The 18190-nt window shown below is 43.8% G+C and overlaps 1 protein-coding gene across 6 annotated transcripts in view; it reads left to right on the top strand.

Moving 5' to 3' along the window:
* LOC137333083 (uridine phosphorylase 1-like) overlaps positions 1-16916 on the top strand; it is a 78686-nt gene extending 61770 nt beyond the window's left edge. For all 6 annotated transcript variants that reach the window (XM_067997240.1, XM_067997205.1, XM_067997249.1 and 3 more), the window contains 2 exons: positions 6757-6903; positions 16516-16916. In XM_067997240.1, coding sequence (XP_067853341.1) covers positions 6757-6903; positions 16516-16655 — 287 coding nt within the window. In that variant the 3' untranslated portion in view covers positions 16656-16916. The remainder of the gene's footprint in view (positions 1-6756; positions 6904-16515) is intronic.
* Positions 16917-18190: the final 1274 nt, after the last annotated feature.

Raw genomic sequence — 18190 nt, 5'->3', positions numbered from 1 at the left:
ACAAGTCCTAACGTGCCTGGGTTAAACCCGGAAGTGGGCACGTTGGAGCCAGGATGCAGTCCCGGGCCAAAAAGCTGCCACTTCAACCTACCACCTGCCCCCAACCCACCAGTTCTTGGGAGTTAAAATTACCCCAGAGTTTCTTTGGATGTAACTCAGAATAGATCTTTATGGTCTTCCTACACCGAGCAGCAGATGCTTTGCAAGTTCCTGAACAAATCCAGAACATGATCTCAAAACTCCACTGCCATATCTGCCTATAGGCAGTTGTTCTGAAGAGTTCCAGACCCATACCTGGTGGAATATATCAGATTGTTTACACAAGTGGCCAGTTCAAGTTCAAGTTTCATAAGGAGATGAATCATATACATATCATATACATAAGGGACTATTGGATCACAGGAACTAAAATAGCAATTCAGATGGATCTACTGAGTTTAGGAGCAACGTTTACTCATACATCTAGAAACTTGATACAGAGAGAGACTTTCTTGTAGGAAATCTAAAATTGCTAAACCTCAAAACTGTAACACCAGAGCCCTCTTTACACGTTCTACTCAGTATTTACTGATCCCCAGATAGAAATTTAGAGCAGTAATGAATCTATTGGAACTCACTAAATGTATTCAAGAAAAGAGACTTCAGTAATAATCAAGAGATGTTAAGAAACAATAGAGGTGCCATCACACTACTGGGAGTATAAAGAAGCCACCAACTGGTGGGAAGGATATAATGGAGCAAATTTGCAGGGAAATTACAGGGAGGTGCAAAAGCCATAGAGTAGTGATATAGACTGGGATAGTAATAATATAAGGGGCAAAGAGGGGGAGGAATTTTTGAAATGTGTTCAGGAGAACTTTCTTGACCAGTACGTTTCCAGCCCAATGAGGAAGGACTTGGTTCTGGGGAATGAGGCAGGCTAAGTGGAACAAGTGTCACTGGGGGAGCATTTAGGGAACAGCGATCATAGTATCATAAGATTTAGAATAGTTATGGAAAAGGACATGGACCACTCTAAAGTAAAAATACTCAATTGGAGGAGAGCCAATTTCAGTGGAATGAGAACAGATCTGGCCTGGGTAAATTGGAATCAAAGATTAGTGGGCAGCCTTTAAGGAGGAGATGGTTCTGGTACTGTCTAGGTACATTCCCATGAGGGAGAAAGGTAGGGCAACTGAAGCCAGAGCTCCCTGGATGACAAAAGAGATAGAGAGTAAGATGAAGCAGAAAAAAGAGGTGTATGACAGATGTCAGGTTGATAACACAAGTGATAACCAGGCAGAATATAGAAAGCTCAGGGGGGAAGTGAAAAAGGAAATGAGGGGGCAAAGAGAGAGTATGAGAATAGACTGGCAACCAACATAAAAGGGAATCTAAAAGTCTTCTACGGGCATGTAAACAGTAAACGGGTGGTAAGAGGAGGGGTGGGGCTGATTAGGGACCATAAAGAAGATCTACTCATGGAGGCAGAGGGCATGGCCGAGATACTAAATACTGAGTACTTTGCATTTGTCTTTACAATTGAAGAAGATGCTGCCAGAGTCTCAGTAAAAGATGTAGTTGAGATACTGGATGGGCTAAAAATTGATAAACAGGCACTAGAAAGGCTGGCTGTACTTCAAGTAGATAAGTCACCAGGTCTGGATAGGATGCATCCTGGGTTCCTAAGGGAAGTAAGGGTGGAAATTGCGGAGGTACTGGCCATAATCTTCCAAACACCCTTAGATACGGGGGTGGTGCCAGAATTGCAAATGTTGCACCCTTGTTCAAAAAAGGGTGTAACGATAAACCCACTATCCATAGGCCAGTCAGTTTAACCTTGGTGGTGAAACGATAATCTGGGACAGAATTAATAGTCACTTGGACAAGTGTGGATTGATTAGGGAAAGCCAGCACGGATTTGTTAAAGGCAGATCATGTTTAACTAACCTGATAGAGTTTTTTGATGAGGCAACAGAGAGGGTAGATGAGGGCAATGCAGTTGATGTGTATTTGGACTTTCAAAAGGCGTCTGATTACGTGCCGCATGGTAGGTTTGTCATTGATTGCGACCCATGAAATAAAGGGGGCAGTAGCAACATAGATCCAGAATGGCTAAGTGACAGGAAACAGAGTAGTGGAGAACGGTTTTTCGGAGTGGAGGGAGGTGTACAGTGGTGTTCCCCAGGGGTCGGTGCTGGGACTACTGCTTTTCTTGATATATATTAATGACTTGGACTTGAGTTTACAGGGCACAATTTCCAAATTTGCGGATGAGACAAAACTTGGAAGTGTAGTGAACAGTGAGGAGGATAGTGATAGACTCAAGAGGATATAGGCAGGCTGGTGGCATGGGTGGACACGTGGCAGATAAAATTTAACCCAGAAAAATGCGAGGTGATGCATTTCGGTAGGAAAAATGAGGAGAGGCAATATAAACTAAAGGGCACAATTCTAAAAGGGGTAAAGGATCAGAGAGATCTGGGGGTTTATGTACACAAGTTGTTGAAGGTGGTAAGGCAGCTTGAGAAAGCAGTTAAAAAAGCAGACTGGATCCTGGGCTTTATAAATAGAGGCATGATGAACCTTTATAAAACACTGGTTCGGCCACCACTGGAGTTTTGTGACCAGTTCTGGGCACTGCACTTTAGGAAAGATGTGAAGGCCTTAGAGAGGGTGCAGAAGAAATTTACTAGAATGATTGCAGGAATGAGGGACTTTAGTTATGTGGATAGACTGGACAAACTGGGGTTGTTCTCATTGGAACAGAGAAGGTTGAGAGGAGATTTGATAGAGGTATTCAAAATCATGAAAGGTCTAGACAGAATAGATAGAGAGAAACTGTTCGCATTGGCGGAAGGGTCGAGAGCCAAAGGGCGTAGATTTAAGGTGATTGGCAAAAGAACCAAAGGTGACATGAGGAAAAACTTTTTTACACAGCGAGTGATTAGGATCTGGAATGCACTGCCAGAGGGGGTGGTGGAGGCAGATTCAGTCATGGCCTTCAAAAGGGAACTGGATAAGTACTTGAAAGGAAAAAAATTGTAGTGCTATGGGGATAGCGCAGGGGAGTGGGACTCGCTGGAATGCTCTTGCATAGAACCAGCATGGACTCGTTGGGCCGAAGGGCCTCCTTCCGTGCTGTAACCTTTCTATTATTCCGTATCCAGGCATAAGATGTTTGTGAGATGTCTCTGTTGCCACAAAGTCCAGTGCTGCATGTTTCTTGAGTTCACAGTGAGTCACATGCAGAAAAATCTGCACTTTTGTGGATAACTATGACATTGGATTAAAAGACAGTATTTTCCTCTTTGAGACCTAGGGTTTGAATCCAACTCAGATTCAATCATGGCCTTCAAAAGGGAAGTGGATAAGTACATAAAATGATTTCAGGTAATTTGGATTCATGTGCTCATAAGAGATGAATCCAAAGCTAAAAACCTTTTTTTAAAAAAATCTAATGGAGATGTTAATATGGTTTATGCATACCCCAGAGAGTTGACCTAATTGTGGTTGGGACCTTCTGAAACTGATGGCATTGCAGATGAGGGAAGACACTGAGAATAAATTATTGCATGTAGGAAGAAGTAAATCTCCTACTGTTGTAAGGAAACCATTCCCATCCAACAATAAAGCATGGAAGATCTTCTTAAAATGGTAGAGCCAGAATGAAAAGGATCTGTTGCTGTGCAATATCTCATATTCTGAAGTGTTTGTATGCAAGCTATAAGAAATGGTCTTGTTTCTGTAAATATTAGGTCAGATTTTCTGGTGCTCACTCGCTAACTACACACCATCAAATACAGATCTTATTTGATCAGTGATCTTATTTGGTGTTTGCCCGCTGTGTCTACCCACAAAACAACAGTGGCTGCAATTCAGAAAGTAACTTATGAATGTGAAGCATTTTGGGCGATTCCTAGAGACTTGATAAGGTGTGATATAAGTCCAAGTTATTTCTAACTGAACAAAATTAATTCATTTTACAAGGTACAGTCTGTGCCACCGTTATTAGGCAGAAAAGAAAGCATCAGTTGTCCAAAAAATGAAAAAAAAGATGGATGACTGCTGTGAGGTCCCTTCTGGATGTCTGAAGAGCCCTGTGGCTGTAAAGATGAATAAAGTGACCTTCACTGCAACTGCAGATGGCTGACTGTTCATGTGGACACTCCAGTTACTGCCCTGTTGATCCTGAATTTTCTCATGCACTGCTGCTCCATCATGGGCAGGAAGCTGACTCTTTGAGGTAGACCCACTGCCTGGGTTATTATCTACTACGAGTCTTGCATTTCCTATGTCTGCTGAAATGCCAGCCCAGTCTACTGAACGTCTTCATCAACAATGTATTAAATTGTATTGTAAGGGATAGCCTCAGACTACCTGCTCTGGGAGGTTGGAAAGAGTTGTGGTGCACCATTTGATAGACAATAGTATGTTGTGGGTGAGTGGCACTGACATGCTTTTCTCACCATCTTGAACAATGGGTTAACCACTGAAATATGGAGTGGGTATCCCCAGTTGCAGTATTATGGCTTTGTATGGCTTAAGAAGGGATCTCGTATGTATTCATTTAAGGGTACAGACACCTGGTCCAATTGTTGATTCATATTAGCACCTGGAGATCCTAATGGGTAAAGGTCTTTCTATTCCTTTCTAATGAGAGCAAAGACCCAGGCTAGGCTTCTGGTATGTAGGATATATGTGCAAACAGTTCTCCTTCATGGTTCAGAACTCCCAGGCATGCTATGGCAGGGTGTGAGATCTAGAAACAAACATTGAAGCGGATTTGTGACAAAAGGGAGAAACAGTTGCAGGCAGGTAAGGCTCCCCTCTACAACAAGGTGTCACTATCTACCCCAGGCAGGAATCAGCCACATGGTAGGAACATGTCTTTGTCAAAGTCTGTCACATGATGAGCTTGATTAAACAGTTGGCAGCAAATGACTCTAATACCATGCTTTGGACTTGGACATCTGGAACATCAAGGTGGTTGGCACATCACAAGGTGCCCTGCAGAGATCTTTTTGCAATGCTGAAGACAGTTGTCTTTCACATAGTTGATGAGGAAGCCATCATAATTTGGATGGCAGCTACTGGAAAGTACTACCTGGATATTGGTTATGAAAAAACAACTTCATATAGCCAGGGTTTGGTGCCTACCATGATTGGGTTGCAGTGAGATGAGCAGATGCTGCTGAAGCTGCACCTTCAACTGCTGGACCCACCATTTGATGTGGTATGGTGTGTGTCCATACTATGATCAGAAGGATGGTGGCAATGTATCCATGCATTTTACACTGATTACACTTGTGCTATTCAACATGCCACTAGTGACAAGCTCTTAGTACCTGCTTCCCAACTAATGAGCATGGAAATCTATTATAATCAGTTATCTAAGGACTATTCTGAGAGGGGAACAGAGGTAGGCAATATTTCTTTGGGGCTGACATGGTTCCAGGATAACACATCTGACATGAATGACCAGAACTGGGTCAACCTATGTGGCAGACTTGTTGATCTGACACTTGAGCTAGGCAGTTTTCTAGGAAACTTTTGATAATTGTCCACCCAGCCTGATTTATTAATGAATCCTGGAAGGATGAACTTGTCAGTGGGAACTAGGATTCTTGCCACTCGGCTCCAGATAATCTTATAAGCCAATACCCTAATAGCCTCTCCACCTAGCTATACTTTCCATCATCTGCCTTGGCCAAACCTTAGCAATGGTGGTGTGGCCCTTATCACTAAATTACACTTTTGTCTCTCCCTGCTCCTTTGGTACCTTCTATTACTTCGAGCATCTCACCTTGTTCCAGCACTCTCACCTTTCCTTTAAAATCCTTGTTGTCTATCATTCCCCAAGTTTCTCCCTGAGAGATCCTCCCTCCTTCAGCTCCTGCACTGTGACTTCTCTTCGGTGATTTCAATCTGCATCTCAGCTCCCTCTGCCTCTTTTCCTCTGAATTTACTGCCCTCCCCTCTTCCTCAAACCTCTCCCTTTTGATTCCTGAGAAGGCCATCTCCGACCACTTTCTTGTATTCCTCACCTGATCCCCAACCACATTTCTTTCTGCATCCATCCCTGGAAAAAATTCTCCTTCAAGTCATTTACAACTTACAAACTCCCAACTGCCTTCCCTTTGGCCCTCCATTTACCACAATATTTCTGTAGCTGTCGATCTGCTCAGCCACTCCGTCACCTGCACCTGTGGTGCTTTTGTCCCCAGCTTTTTTTCTGGATGAAGTCTTATCAGCAACCTGTCAATCAAGAGAAATTAATCTCATTGAAGATGTTTGATTATGTTCATTCACACATTTCATAAGAGGGGAGATAATTCAACGTGTCAAAAGCCAATTCTTCACAATACGTTTCTAATGGTTTCCAATAAGAATTTACCCAATTCCTCAGTAACAAACCACCTGCACATTGAGCACTCTGAGCCACAACATTTGGAATTTGTCTGAGCTGATAGTATTACCCTGTACATCTTAGAAACACAAAAACTATCACTTAAATGTGTGTGAATATGCGTTTTAAAATTAAACTCCTGTTCACAGCTGATATTTTGTCTAGGGAAAAAATATGGGTATTATGCATAGAACTAATTATTTCATTATATACTCATGATTGTTTCACAAACTATTACAATCCAGTTCTACTTCCATTTAAATAGTCTGAACCTCTCCGTTACCACATTTCCCATAAATCCCCTCTTCCATAACTGCTTCTGTGCTGAGGAGGATGTCCATGCTAAGAAATGTATTTACTTTCTGCAGGCCAGGCCCGTTTGGATGGTGCTTTCTGCAACTATACTGCCGAGGATAAGATGAATTACTTGCATTGTGCCTATGAGGCAGGGATTCGAAACATTGAGATGGAGTCCACTGTATTTGCAGCCATGTGCCACCGAAGTGGTCTAGCAGGTAACCGTATGAATGTGCAAGACTCCTCACAGGAGTATTGAATTTTCCTTGCAAATTGAGTTGGTTTTTACCACCCCCATTAGATTTGGGATAGCATTATAAACAGAAAGCATGCAGTTTATGCAACAGGTATGTTGCTGTTTTTATGTTTCAAAACAATGTGCCCTGTTATTAATATCTGCTACTTGCCTATAGCATCTCTAATTGATTAACACATAATTATCTTTCTTGTTACGGCAAATGCATTACCTATAATTCAAACTAATAGAAATTGAATTCTTTTGTGCTCATTAAAGTGAGGGATATTTGTGCTGGAGCACTTCCTATTTTAAGAGCACAGTGTCAGCATCTAGCACTCCTAGATCCAGTATAGTACAGTTCAATGTTGTCCAACAGAAATTGCTGATTAGCCACAGATGTGGCTATGACGAGGCAGTTTTAGCTATGCACTTACAATACAGGTAAATGTACTTCAAGTATATACTCACCAAACATCTACTACCTTTTATTAACTAAGGAATTAATGTACTCACAACAATCAAAAAACACTCACACACTCTGCGTTTAGCCGTACTATTTTACCAACAAACGCACAAGAAGGCTAAAGTATACATGCATACACCATGTGAATATGAGTATTGAGATCACGTGCTCAACAATGGTGTCTATTACTCAGGTTTTTATTTACTAGTCAGAAATGTATTTAGCCACATTTGGATTCCTAATTAGCCACATTTGTCTAGTGGCTAATGTATTGGGCAACACTGATAACAGAAAAATAGGAGCAGGAGTAGGCCATTCGGCCCTTCGAGCCTGCTCCGCCATTCAATATGATCATGGCTGATCCTCTATCTCAATACCATATTCCCGCTTTCTCCCCATACCCCTTGATGCCTTTTGTGTCCAGAAATCTATCTAGCTCCTTCTTAAATATATTCAGTGACTTGGCCTCCACAGCCTTCTGTGGTAGAGAATTCCACAGGTTCACCACCCTCTGAGTGAAGAAATTTCCCCTCATCTCAGTCCAAAATGTCCTACCCCATATCCTGAGACTGTGACCCCTCATTCTGGACCCCCCAGCCAGGGGAAACATCTTCCCTGCATCCAGTCTGTCTAGCCCTGTCAGAATTTTATATGTTTCAATGAGATCCCCTCTCATTCTTCTAAACTCGAGTGAATACAGGCCGAGTCGACCCAATCTCTCCTCATATGACAGTCCTGCCATCCCAGAATCAGTCTGGTGAACCTTCGCTGCACTCCCTTTATGGCAAGTATATCATTTCTTAGGTAAGGAGACCAAAACTGCACACAATAATCCAGGTGTTTAACACATGTCCTAATGAGTTCAGCAGGTCAGTGGCATACAGGGATTTGAATCAGAGAGTTCACCAACCTTTCAAGGCATCAGGACACAGGGGTACATGACCACTCACCTTCCCTTGATCTGAAACCATGTCCTACCACACCATGGCACAGCACAATGCATTAGTCTGGATTAATATTAACTAGTAAAGTCTAAAATTGATATTATCTCTTGCCTCACATTTATCAAGAATGGAATGAGAAAAGGCCATTCTGCCCTTTAATCCTGCTGTTGTCAACAGACCATGTAGAGTATGCAGTATTGCAGACTCTGCCCAATTTATTCAAACTCTTGAGTGGGCTGGAAAACGAGTAAAACTTCCAAGAAGATTAAGCTTTGTGGAATTTCTCTATGACCCCTAAAGATGATCAAACAAAAACTCTAGTTTGTCAACCCAGTAAAATCTACAATATTCAATCGTGTCCAGTTAGAATTCACAGATGGCGTTTCCATGGTCTTAGCAAGACCATTGGCCCCTATATTATGGGAAGGCAGGGAGAGAGAGTGCATGGGGTGATGGGGGATGGGGGGTGGAAACAAGGAAATACCGGGAACACAGACGTCATTATATAATTTAATTTCCCAGCCGGCAGCCAGCCAGATTGAGAGACTGGCAGGCTGCCAGGCGGGAAAGCCAACGGTAGATGACGGTCCCCAATAATCGACAAAGATCGGGGGTTTAGAAATAGGAGCAGGAGTAGGCCATAATGCCCCTCATGCCTGCTCCGCTGTTCAATACGAACATGGCTGATCTTTGGCCTCAACTCTACTTTCCCGCCCGACCCTCATATTCCTTGATTCGCCTAGAGGGTGTTGGTAGGGGGTCAGAACACAGCAATTGGGAGGGAGGGAGGCAAAGATCGGGGATTGGAGGGGAGGGGGGTTGGCAGATCGCAGATTGAAGGTGGGGGGTGGGCGGCAGAGCACGGGGTTGTAGGGGAGCAGGTTAGCCGATCACAGCAGCGAGGAGAGGCCGTGATCGGCAGAAGGTTTGCTCGAGGGGGCGGGGGGAGCATTCCTGCTCCTCCTGGCTCACAAGGAGTGCTATAAAAAGCACTTACCTGCTTGATCTGGCTGGTCCCCATGGGGAAAGCCAGCCAGCCATTGTTAAATTTAAAACAGGCTCCCAACTGCACACTCCATGCAACCCCCCGCCGTAAATAAGGCAACGGGCGCATTCGCGACAGGTTAGAGTCGTGTTTAGCGATTTTTTTTATTGTTGACAACCCCCCCCCCGACCCTCTCCCGCCCGTCGCAGGGTGGTTAATACTGACCCCATTGTTTCCTGTAGAATATTTCATCATCTTTGTCTCCACTCATCCTTATAACCAAAACCACTGGCTTTTGGTTTTCATCCCGACACACCCATAAAAATCGTTGAATCCCGCAATAAAAGCAGAATTTAACTTAAATTAATCATCATAAGGCAGTATCCCTATTTATAGCCTTTAGTTGTGCTCTTAACCAAAAACCTTTGTCCTATAGAAAGGAATTGATCAACACTTTTGTTTGGTGGTTTTGAGGGAATAATTTGTCCAGTCTAGGCTAATAGGATTAAAGCTTTATGTCCATGATCGCTAATAAGCAAATTCTTCATTGGGGCCACAAGGTCGTAATGCACCCCATTGAAAAATAAGTATAAAAATAGTGCTAGAGAAGCACTTTGGTAATCAGTTTATCGCTACTTTTTTAATATTAAAAAACTGCAGGGAAAGATACAATCATAGTCAGATCTATGTCTGAGACACATGCTATTAGAAAATCACAAATGAATATGCTTTATCTCTTGATACATTGTATAGGTAAATTAACACATTAATCTTGTCAAAATATCTGAAGATATTAAGATGGTGTCAAGATTCCCAAATGTCTGCTCAACCTAATATCAATGTTGGTTTTATGGGTGGGGGGGCAAGCTATTGGCTCTGTGCTCTATTTATGTGTATACCGTTAATGCATTGTGGGTAGGATGACATCACCCAGTTAAGGTAATGCATTGTAGTCTTTCCACAGAAATTTTTGCTCACAAATAAAGCAAGTTTTATTATTTTTGTGAACAAGAAGAATGCAAACAAGGAGAAAGTGAGAACTCAAGGTTTTAAGAAAAGATCCAGTTGTATATTCTGGATTCTAACCTTAGTGTTTTTATACTGATGAAAGTCATCATAATTTCTTTAAAACGTAATAGTGATCTTTTTAAGGTTAGCTGAGCTGCAGCAGGCAGAAAACACTAATGACATGTCCCTGCACAACCTGACATGTCTTGCACAACCTGACATGTCCTTGCACAACATGACATGTCCCTGCACAACATGACATGTGCCTGCACTGCCTGACATGTCCCTGTACAACATGACATGTCCTTGCACAACATGACATGTCCCTGCACATCCTGACATGTCCTTGCACAACATGACATGTCCCTGCACATCTTGACATGTCCCTGCACAACATGACATGTCCTTGCACAACATGACGTCCCTGCACAACATGACATGTCCTTGCACATCCTGACATGTCCCTGCACAACATGACATGTCCCTGCGCAACATGACATGTCCTTGCACAGCCTGACATGTCCCTGCACAACATGACATGTCCCTGCACAACATGACATGTCTCTGCACATCCTGACATGTCCTTGCACAACATGACATGTCCCTGCACATCCTGACATGTCCCTGCACAACATGACATGTTCTTGCACAGCCTGACATGATGACAGCTAAAGGATCGTAAAATCTCAGAAATAGAGTTGAATATGTAAGGATAGAATCTAATTTTCAAAGTTCATGATCCAGTTATGATAAATTTAAAGATATTGATGATATTTATTATCAGAGCCTTAAAAATGTTATGCTGTGACTGTGAACACAGTAGTAGGCTGTGAAAAATCAATAATATTATAAAGGGATAGGGATACCCAATGACTAGGCCTTAACAGGATTAAACTATACCCCTATCTTTGAATAATTAAGTTACAGTGTCATATTTAGATTGAGAGTCCCAAAGGATAGCTTCACACTACTGATGGAATAACATGATAGACACTTCACTTAAAACGTAAACAAATTATTTATTCAGATGAACACTGACAAATCAGTCACATCAGGAGGAATCACCATATAATGAAGAGTTAATAAACAGACCCACAGGCAGGTATACCAAAGCTGTGTTGGTTAGGTGGCTCAGTAGGCATATAACTGAAGACAAAATTGTAATTCAAAGTAAACACTATTGTGCTTTTGGGCCATAACTCTACTATTGATGTTTCAAGCCAATTAATCCTTGGACACGGGTCAAGTAACTTGTGTATTCTGAATACCAGAGTAATAGTCACAAATAATCTGACAATTTTTGATGATTCTAACAAATAACATTTCTGAAATGGCAACAGCCTTTCCATCCCATGGACACTTCCCTTCACACTGTAAATTTGTAAGACGCTTAGAGTACTAAAACTGCAGAAGCAAATCACTCCTCCGTTAACTAAATCAGTTAGTAATTGCGACAGAATACAAAGCTTACCATAAATGTGCTTTTGCCTATATCCATTCTGTCATAGATACTCTAAGATTTATAATTTCACATGCTGTTCTGTATATATTTTGTTCCTTTAACGATAAACTAGCCACTGAGTTTATACCAACACTTTCTTTCTGCTAGAGCTATGCGGATTCCTTGCACTTTCCGTCTGGCAATCTGGCTGACTGCTGTTTTTAATCCCCTAACTGATCGCAACCGACTACCCCTAGCAATCCATCAAAATCTCAGTCACTGTCTGCCACCCAGTGTGTTGTGTTTGGCTGGTGGTCACAAACCATAGAATGCCATTCAGATCAATATTGTCAACTATAAAAATAGCACTTTGTTCCCTGAAGAGTCCAGACAGAATAAAATTCAGCCCCTAGGACTCTTCTAATAGCTCAGAGGATAAATACACCATGTAATGGTACTGAGTCATTGCTACTCTGCTCCACCCTGCTCAGGGTTTTAGCAGAGCTGCTGCTATTGTAGTTTACCATGGTCAAACATGCCTCCACAGTGCACCCACCTGATTGTTAGGGGCCTGAACCCATTGGCCGGACTTTGGAAAACTGCCCCAATAGTGGCTGAAAAATCCCATCATAGCTGTACTGCCAGTTTCTAACTGGAACAGTGTCTTTACTGTTTAGCTATGTCTGGAGGACTTCTCTGAGACCACCGATAGGCCACAAGGACATGGTGTGGAACCTCAAGTTCCAGCAGCAATAGTCCCTTCTTCTTTTTCTTCTCTCCTCTGATATGATGAATAATCTTTTTTTAATTTGTTCATGGGATATGGGCGTCGCTGGAGAGGCCAGCATTTATCGCCCATCCCTAATTGCCCTTGAGAAGGTGGTGGTGAGCCGCCTTCTTGAACCGCTGCAGTCCGTGTGGTGAAAGTTCTCCCACTGTGCTGTTAGGAAGGGAGTTCCAGGATTTTGACCCAGCAACGATGAAGGAACGGCAATATATTTCCAAGTCGGTGTGTGACTTGGATGGGAACGTTCAGGTGGTGTTGTTCCCATGTGCCTGCTGCTCTTGTCCTTCCAGGTGGTAGAGGTCGTGGGTTTGGGAGGTGCTGTCGAAGAAGCCTTGGCGAGTTATTGCAGTGCATCCTGTGGATGATACATACTGCGGCCATACTGCGCCGGTGGTGAAGGGAGTGAATGTTTAGGGTGGTGGATGGGGTGCCAATCAAGCGGGCTGCTTTGTCCTGGATGGTGTCGAGTTTCTTGAGTGTTGTTGGAGCTGCACTCATCCAGGCAAGTGGAGAGTATTCCATCACACTCCTGACTTGTGCCTTGTAGATGGTGGAAAGGCTTTGGGGAGTCAGGAGGTGAGTCACTCACTGCAGAATACCTGACCTGTTCTTGTAGCCACAGTATTTATATGGCTGGTCCAGTTAAGTTTCTGGTCAATGGTGACCCCCAGGATGTTGATGTTGGGGGATTCGGCAATGGTAATGCCTTTGAATGTCAAGGGGAGGTGGTTAGACTCTCTCTTGTTGGAGATGGTCATTGCCTGGCACATGTCTGGCGCGAATGTTACTTGCCACTTATGAGCCCAAGCCTGGATGTTGTCCAGGTCTTGCTGCATGCAGGCACGGAGTGCTTCATTATCTGAGGGGTTGCAAATGGAACTGAACACTGTGCAATCATCAGTGAACATCCCCATTTCTGACCTTATGATAGAGGGAAGGTCATTGATGAAGCAGCTGAAGATGGTTGGGCCTAGGACACTGCCCTGAGGAACTCCTGCAGCAATGTCCTGGGGCTGAGATGATTGGCCTTCAACAACCACTACCATCTTCCTTTGTGCTAGGTATGACTCCAGCCACTGGAGAGTTTTCTCCCTGATTCCCATTGACTTCAATTTTACTAGGGTTCCTTGGTGCCACACTCGGTCAAATGCTGCCTTGACGTCCAGGGCAGTCACTCTCACCTCACCTCTGGAGTTCAGCCCTTTTGTCCATGTTTGGACCAAGGCTGTAATGAGGTCTGGAGCCGAGTGGTCCTGGTGGAATCCAAACTGAGCATCAGTGAGCAGGTTATTGGTGAGTAAGTGCCGCTTGATAGCACTGTCGACGACACCTTCCATCACTTTGCTGATGATTGAGAGTAGTCTGATGGGGCGGTAATTGGCTGGATTGGATTTGTCCTGCTTTTTGTGGACAGGACATACCTGAGCAATTTTCTACATTGTTGGGTAGATGCCAGCGTTGTAGCTGTACTGGAACAGCTTGGCTAGAGGCGCAGCTAGTTCTGGAGCACAAGTCTTCAGCACTACAGCCGGGATGTTGTCGGGGCCCATAGCCTTTGCTGTATCCAGTGCACTCAGCCATTTCTTGATATCACGTGGAGTGAATCGAATTGGCTGAAGACTGGCTTCTGTGATGGTGGGGATATAGGGAGGAGGCCGAGATGGATCATCCAGTCAGCACTTCTGGCTGCAAATGCTTCAGCCTTGTCCTTTGCACTCACGTGCTGGACTCCGCCATCATTGAGGATGGGGATGCTTACAGAGCCTCCTCCTCCCGTTAGTTATTTAATTGTCCACCACCATTCACAACTGGATGTGGCAGGACTGCAGAGCTTTGATCTGATCTGTTGGTTGTGGAATCGCTTGGCTTTGTCTATAGCATGTTGCTTCCGCTGTTTAGCATGCATGTAGTCCTGTGTTGTAGCTTCACCAGACTGGCACCTCATTTTTAGGTACGCCTGGTGCTGCTCCTGGCATGCTCTTCCACACTCCTCATTGAACCAGGGTTGGTCCACTGGCTTGTTGGTAATGGTAGAGTGAGGAATATGCCGGGCCATGAGGTTACAGATTGTGCTGGAATACAATTCTGCTGCTGCTGATGGCCCACAGCGCCTCATGGATGCCCAGTTTTGAGCTGCTAGATCTGTTCTGAATCTATCCCAGTTAGCACGGTGGTAGTGCCACACAACACGTTGGATGGTGTCCTCAGTGCGAGGACGGGACTTCGTCTCCACGAGGACTGTGTGGTGGTCACTCCTACCAATACTGTCATGGACAGATGCATTTGTGACAGGTAGATTGGTGAGGACAAGGTCAAGTAAGTTTTTCCCTCGTGTTGGTTCGCTCACCACCTGCCGCAGGCCCAGTCTAGCAGCTATGTCCATTAGGACTCGGCCAGCTCGGTTAGTTGTGGTGCTACCGAGCCACTCTTGGTGATAGACATTGAAGACCCCCACTCAGAGTACATTCTGTGCCCTTGCTACCCTCAGTGCTTCCTCCAAGTGGTGTTCAACATGGAGGAGGACTGATTCATCAGCTGAGGGAGGGTGGTAGTTGGTAATCAGCAGGAGGTTTCCTTGCCCATGTTTGACCTGATGCCATGAGATTTCATGTGGTCCGGAGTCAATGTTGAGGACTCCTAGGGCCACTCCCTCCTGACTGTATATCACTGTACCACCACCTCTGGTTGGTCTGTCGTGCCGGTGGGACAGGACATACCCAGGGATGGTGATGGAAGAGTCTGGGACGTTGGCTGACAGGTATGATTCTGTGAGTATGGCTATGTCAGGCTGTTGCTTGACTGGTCTGTGGGACAGCTCTCCCAATTTTGGCACAAATCCCCAGATGTTCGTGTGGAGGACTTTGCAGGGTCGACTGGGCTTGGTTTGCCTTTGTCGTGTCCGGTGCCTAGTGGTCTGTCCGGTTTTATTCTTATTATGACATTCTGTAGCGAGATTTTACAATTGAGCGGCTTGCTAGGCCATTTCAGAGGGCAATTAAGAATCAACCACATTGCTGTGGATCTGGAGTCACATATAGGCCAGACCGGGTAAGGACGGCAGGTTTCCTTCCCTAAAGGGCATTTGTGAACCAGATTGTTGTTTTTACAACAATCCGGTAGTTTCATGGCCACCATTACTGGTACTAGTATTTTAATTCCAGATTTTATTTAATTAATTGAATTTAATGAGTTGAATTTAATTCCCCAGCTGCTGTGGCAGGATTTGAACTCATAACTCCGGATTATTAATCCAGGCCTCTGGATTACTAGTGCAGTAACATAACCATTATGCTACCGTACAATAATACGCAAGTGCAACCTGAGTATTCACAACCTTGTAAAGACTCCAACACACCTAAAACTGGACCTGCACTACCCTCTGCTTCGTCTTCTTGCCTTAAACTGTAATATTCATGGCAACTCCTTGAATCTTGATTCTGTTCATTTGTCTCCCCAGTCATCTGCCCTCTTTCATTCATCATTGAAACCCAAGTTTCTTCTCTTTCTGACTCCTCCCCCTTCCAATTTTCCGAAATTTCATTTTCAAATCCCTGCTGCTTACCTTAGGTCTTTTGAAACACCTGATTCCAATTTCTTGTGGCCAAAGTTAACATATTTTCACCTCACTAAATTGAACTGCTATCTCTGTTGCTCTGCTAATTCCCCACTGGTTCTGTTCATATAGTAGAGTACAACACTGCTATGCATTTACTCCCTGATCCATTTGATGTTTTTTGAGGTGCGTTGCAGCAACTACCATAAGCCGTTCCTGTAGCTTAAAAGCAATGAACAGATAGTGCAGACTGTGGATCTGGGGCTTTGTCTCAGACTACCCACACTGAAATATAGTGCTGTGCATCAGCCATTTAACAATGGGATTTATGCTACGAGGAGCTCAGTGTACCACCAGTGTCAATGAAAGATCCGTTTACTAGCCATCTAACTCTACTTTCTCTCTCTGCAGGTGCAGTTGTGTGTGTGACCCTGCTGGACCGACTGCAAGGTGACCAAATCAGCAGCTCCCATGAAGTGCTTGGAGAATATCAGCAGAGACCACAGAAGTTAGTTGGTCATTTCATAAAGAAAAGATTCTGCAACAAGTAGGCAAGTTTGTCTATTCATCGCATTGAAAAGTACTGGTTATTTAAATTTTTTCAACTTTTTGGAACCTGTATTAATTTTAACATTTGATAAGTGAACTTCCTTATGTTTGCACATTATCTCTGTTTTGAAAGCCATAAAGGAAGTTCAGTGGTAGAGAGTGTAATGCTATCTCCAGTGATATTTGGTAAGTTAATTAGTTATATTTGCTCTGTGCAGAAACCGGAAATGGTTAAATGTTGAAGAATAAAGAGATTTAAAATACTTCCCTGTGTGTGATGACTTTAACTGTATAAAACAATATATTCATTACATAGAGAAATTATGGTCAATCAATTTTTACTTTCAAAGATTATGAATGAAATTTTCTGATTGGTGTGCTGATGGAATGTTGGCCTTTATCTCAAGGGGGTTGAAATACAAAAGTGAGGAAGTTATTTTTCAGAGCCTTGGTCAGAGCTTAAAAGGTTAAATTATGAGGAAGATTGCATAAACTTGGTTTGTATTCCCTTGAGTTTAGAAGGTTATGGGGTGATCTAATCGAGGTGCTTTTTCACATTAAGGGTAGTGGAAATCTGGAACTCACTCCCCCAAAAGGCTGTGGATGTTGGATCAATTGAAATTTTCAAGACTGATATCGATAGATTTTTGTTAAGTAAGGTGTCAAGGGATTTGGAGCAAAATGGAGTTGAGGTACAGATCAGCTATGATCTAATAGAATGGCGGAACAGGCTTGAGGGGCTGAATGGCCTCCTCCTGTTCCTATGTGTTAATCTTATTGACTACCCTGTGCTGAGCAGGCTTGGGCACACTGGCTGGCACCAACAGTCAGCAGGCAATTTGCAGTGAGGAATTGACAGTGAGTAATAGGTTACTACTTCTAACCTAATAAGGCCATTTAGGTCACTTAACATTAGCAAGTGTGCTATTTTCTGAGTTTTGAGACCATTGATTTCTGTGCACTATCTGGCCAATTACCATCTAGGGTTTATTACCATTTGAAGAACCCTCAGCATAGTATTTTACACTACTGCCATGCTCGTTGCTGCATTATAAGCTATTATGTGATATTAAATGTGATCTTTTTGGGACAGGTAGACCCACTGAGACTAAAAATCTACAAAGGGGCCGAAATTGTGTCTGAATTTCTTCTTTCCATAGGATCCCCAGGTGGGCTCCACGTCAGGCCAATACGGTTGCTTCCACTTGCCATACCGGCCCACTGGTGCTTGGCCACGCCAGGAATACCAGTCATCTTTGGCGGGAGTCTGGCAGAGAGCCCCAAATTAAGCTTCTCCAGCAGTTTCCATGGAGCCTTGCAAGGAGGGGAGCCTCCGCCTGCCCCAGACAAGGCCAGTGGGCGTGGCCAGGGGCAGGGGCTCTCACTGGCGTGGCCTAGCATCAGGGGGGCGGTAGGCCAAGTGGAAGCAGCCATATTGCCTGCTGGAATTGGTGCCCACCTGGGGATCCTGGCCTGGATTGTGCTGGGGACCCTGGAATAAAGAAGAACTTCAGGCACGTTTTGGCCCCCTTGCAAA

This window comes from Heptranchias perlo, chromosome 2 (assembly GCF_035084215.1).
Source record: "Heptranchias perlo isolate sHepPer1 chromosome 2, sHepPer1.hap1, whole genome shotgun sequence".
Taxonomy (NCBI): Eukaryota; Metazoa; Chordata; class Chondrichthyes; order Hexanchiformes; family Hexanchidae; genus Heptranchias; species Heptranchias perlo.
Note: the sequence above shows the minus strand (reverse complement) of the source record. Positions and strands in the feature narration are given on the sequence as shown.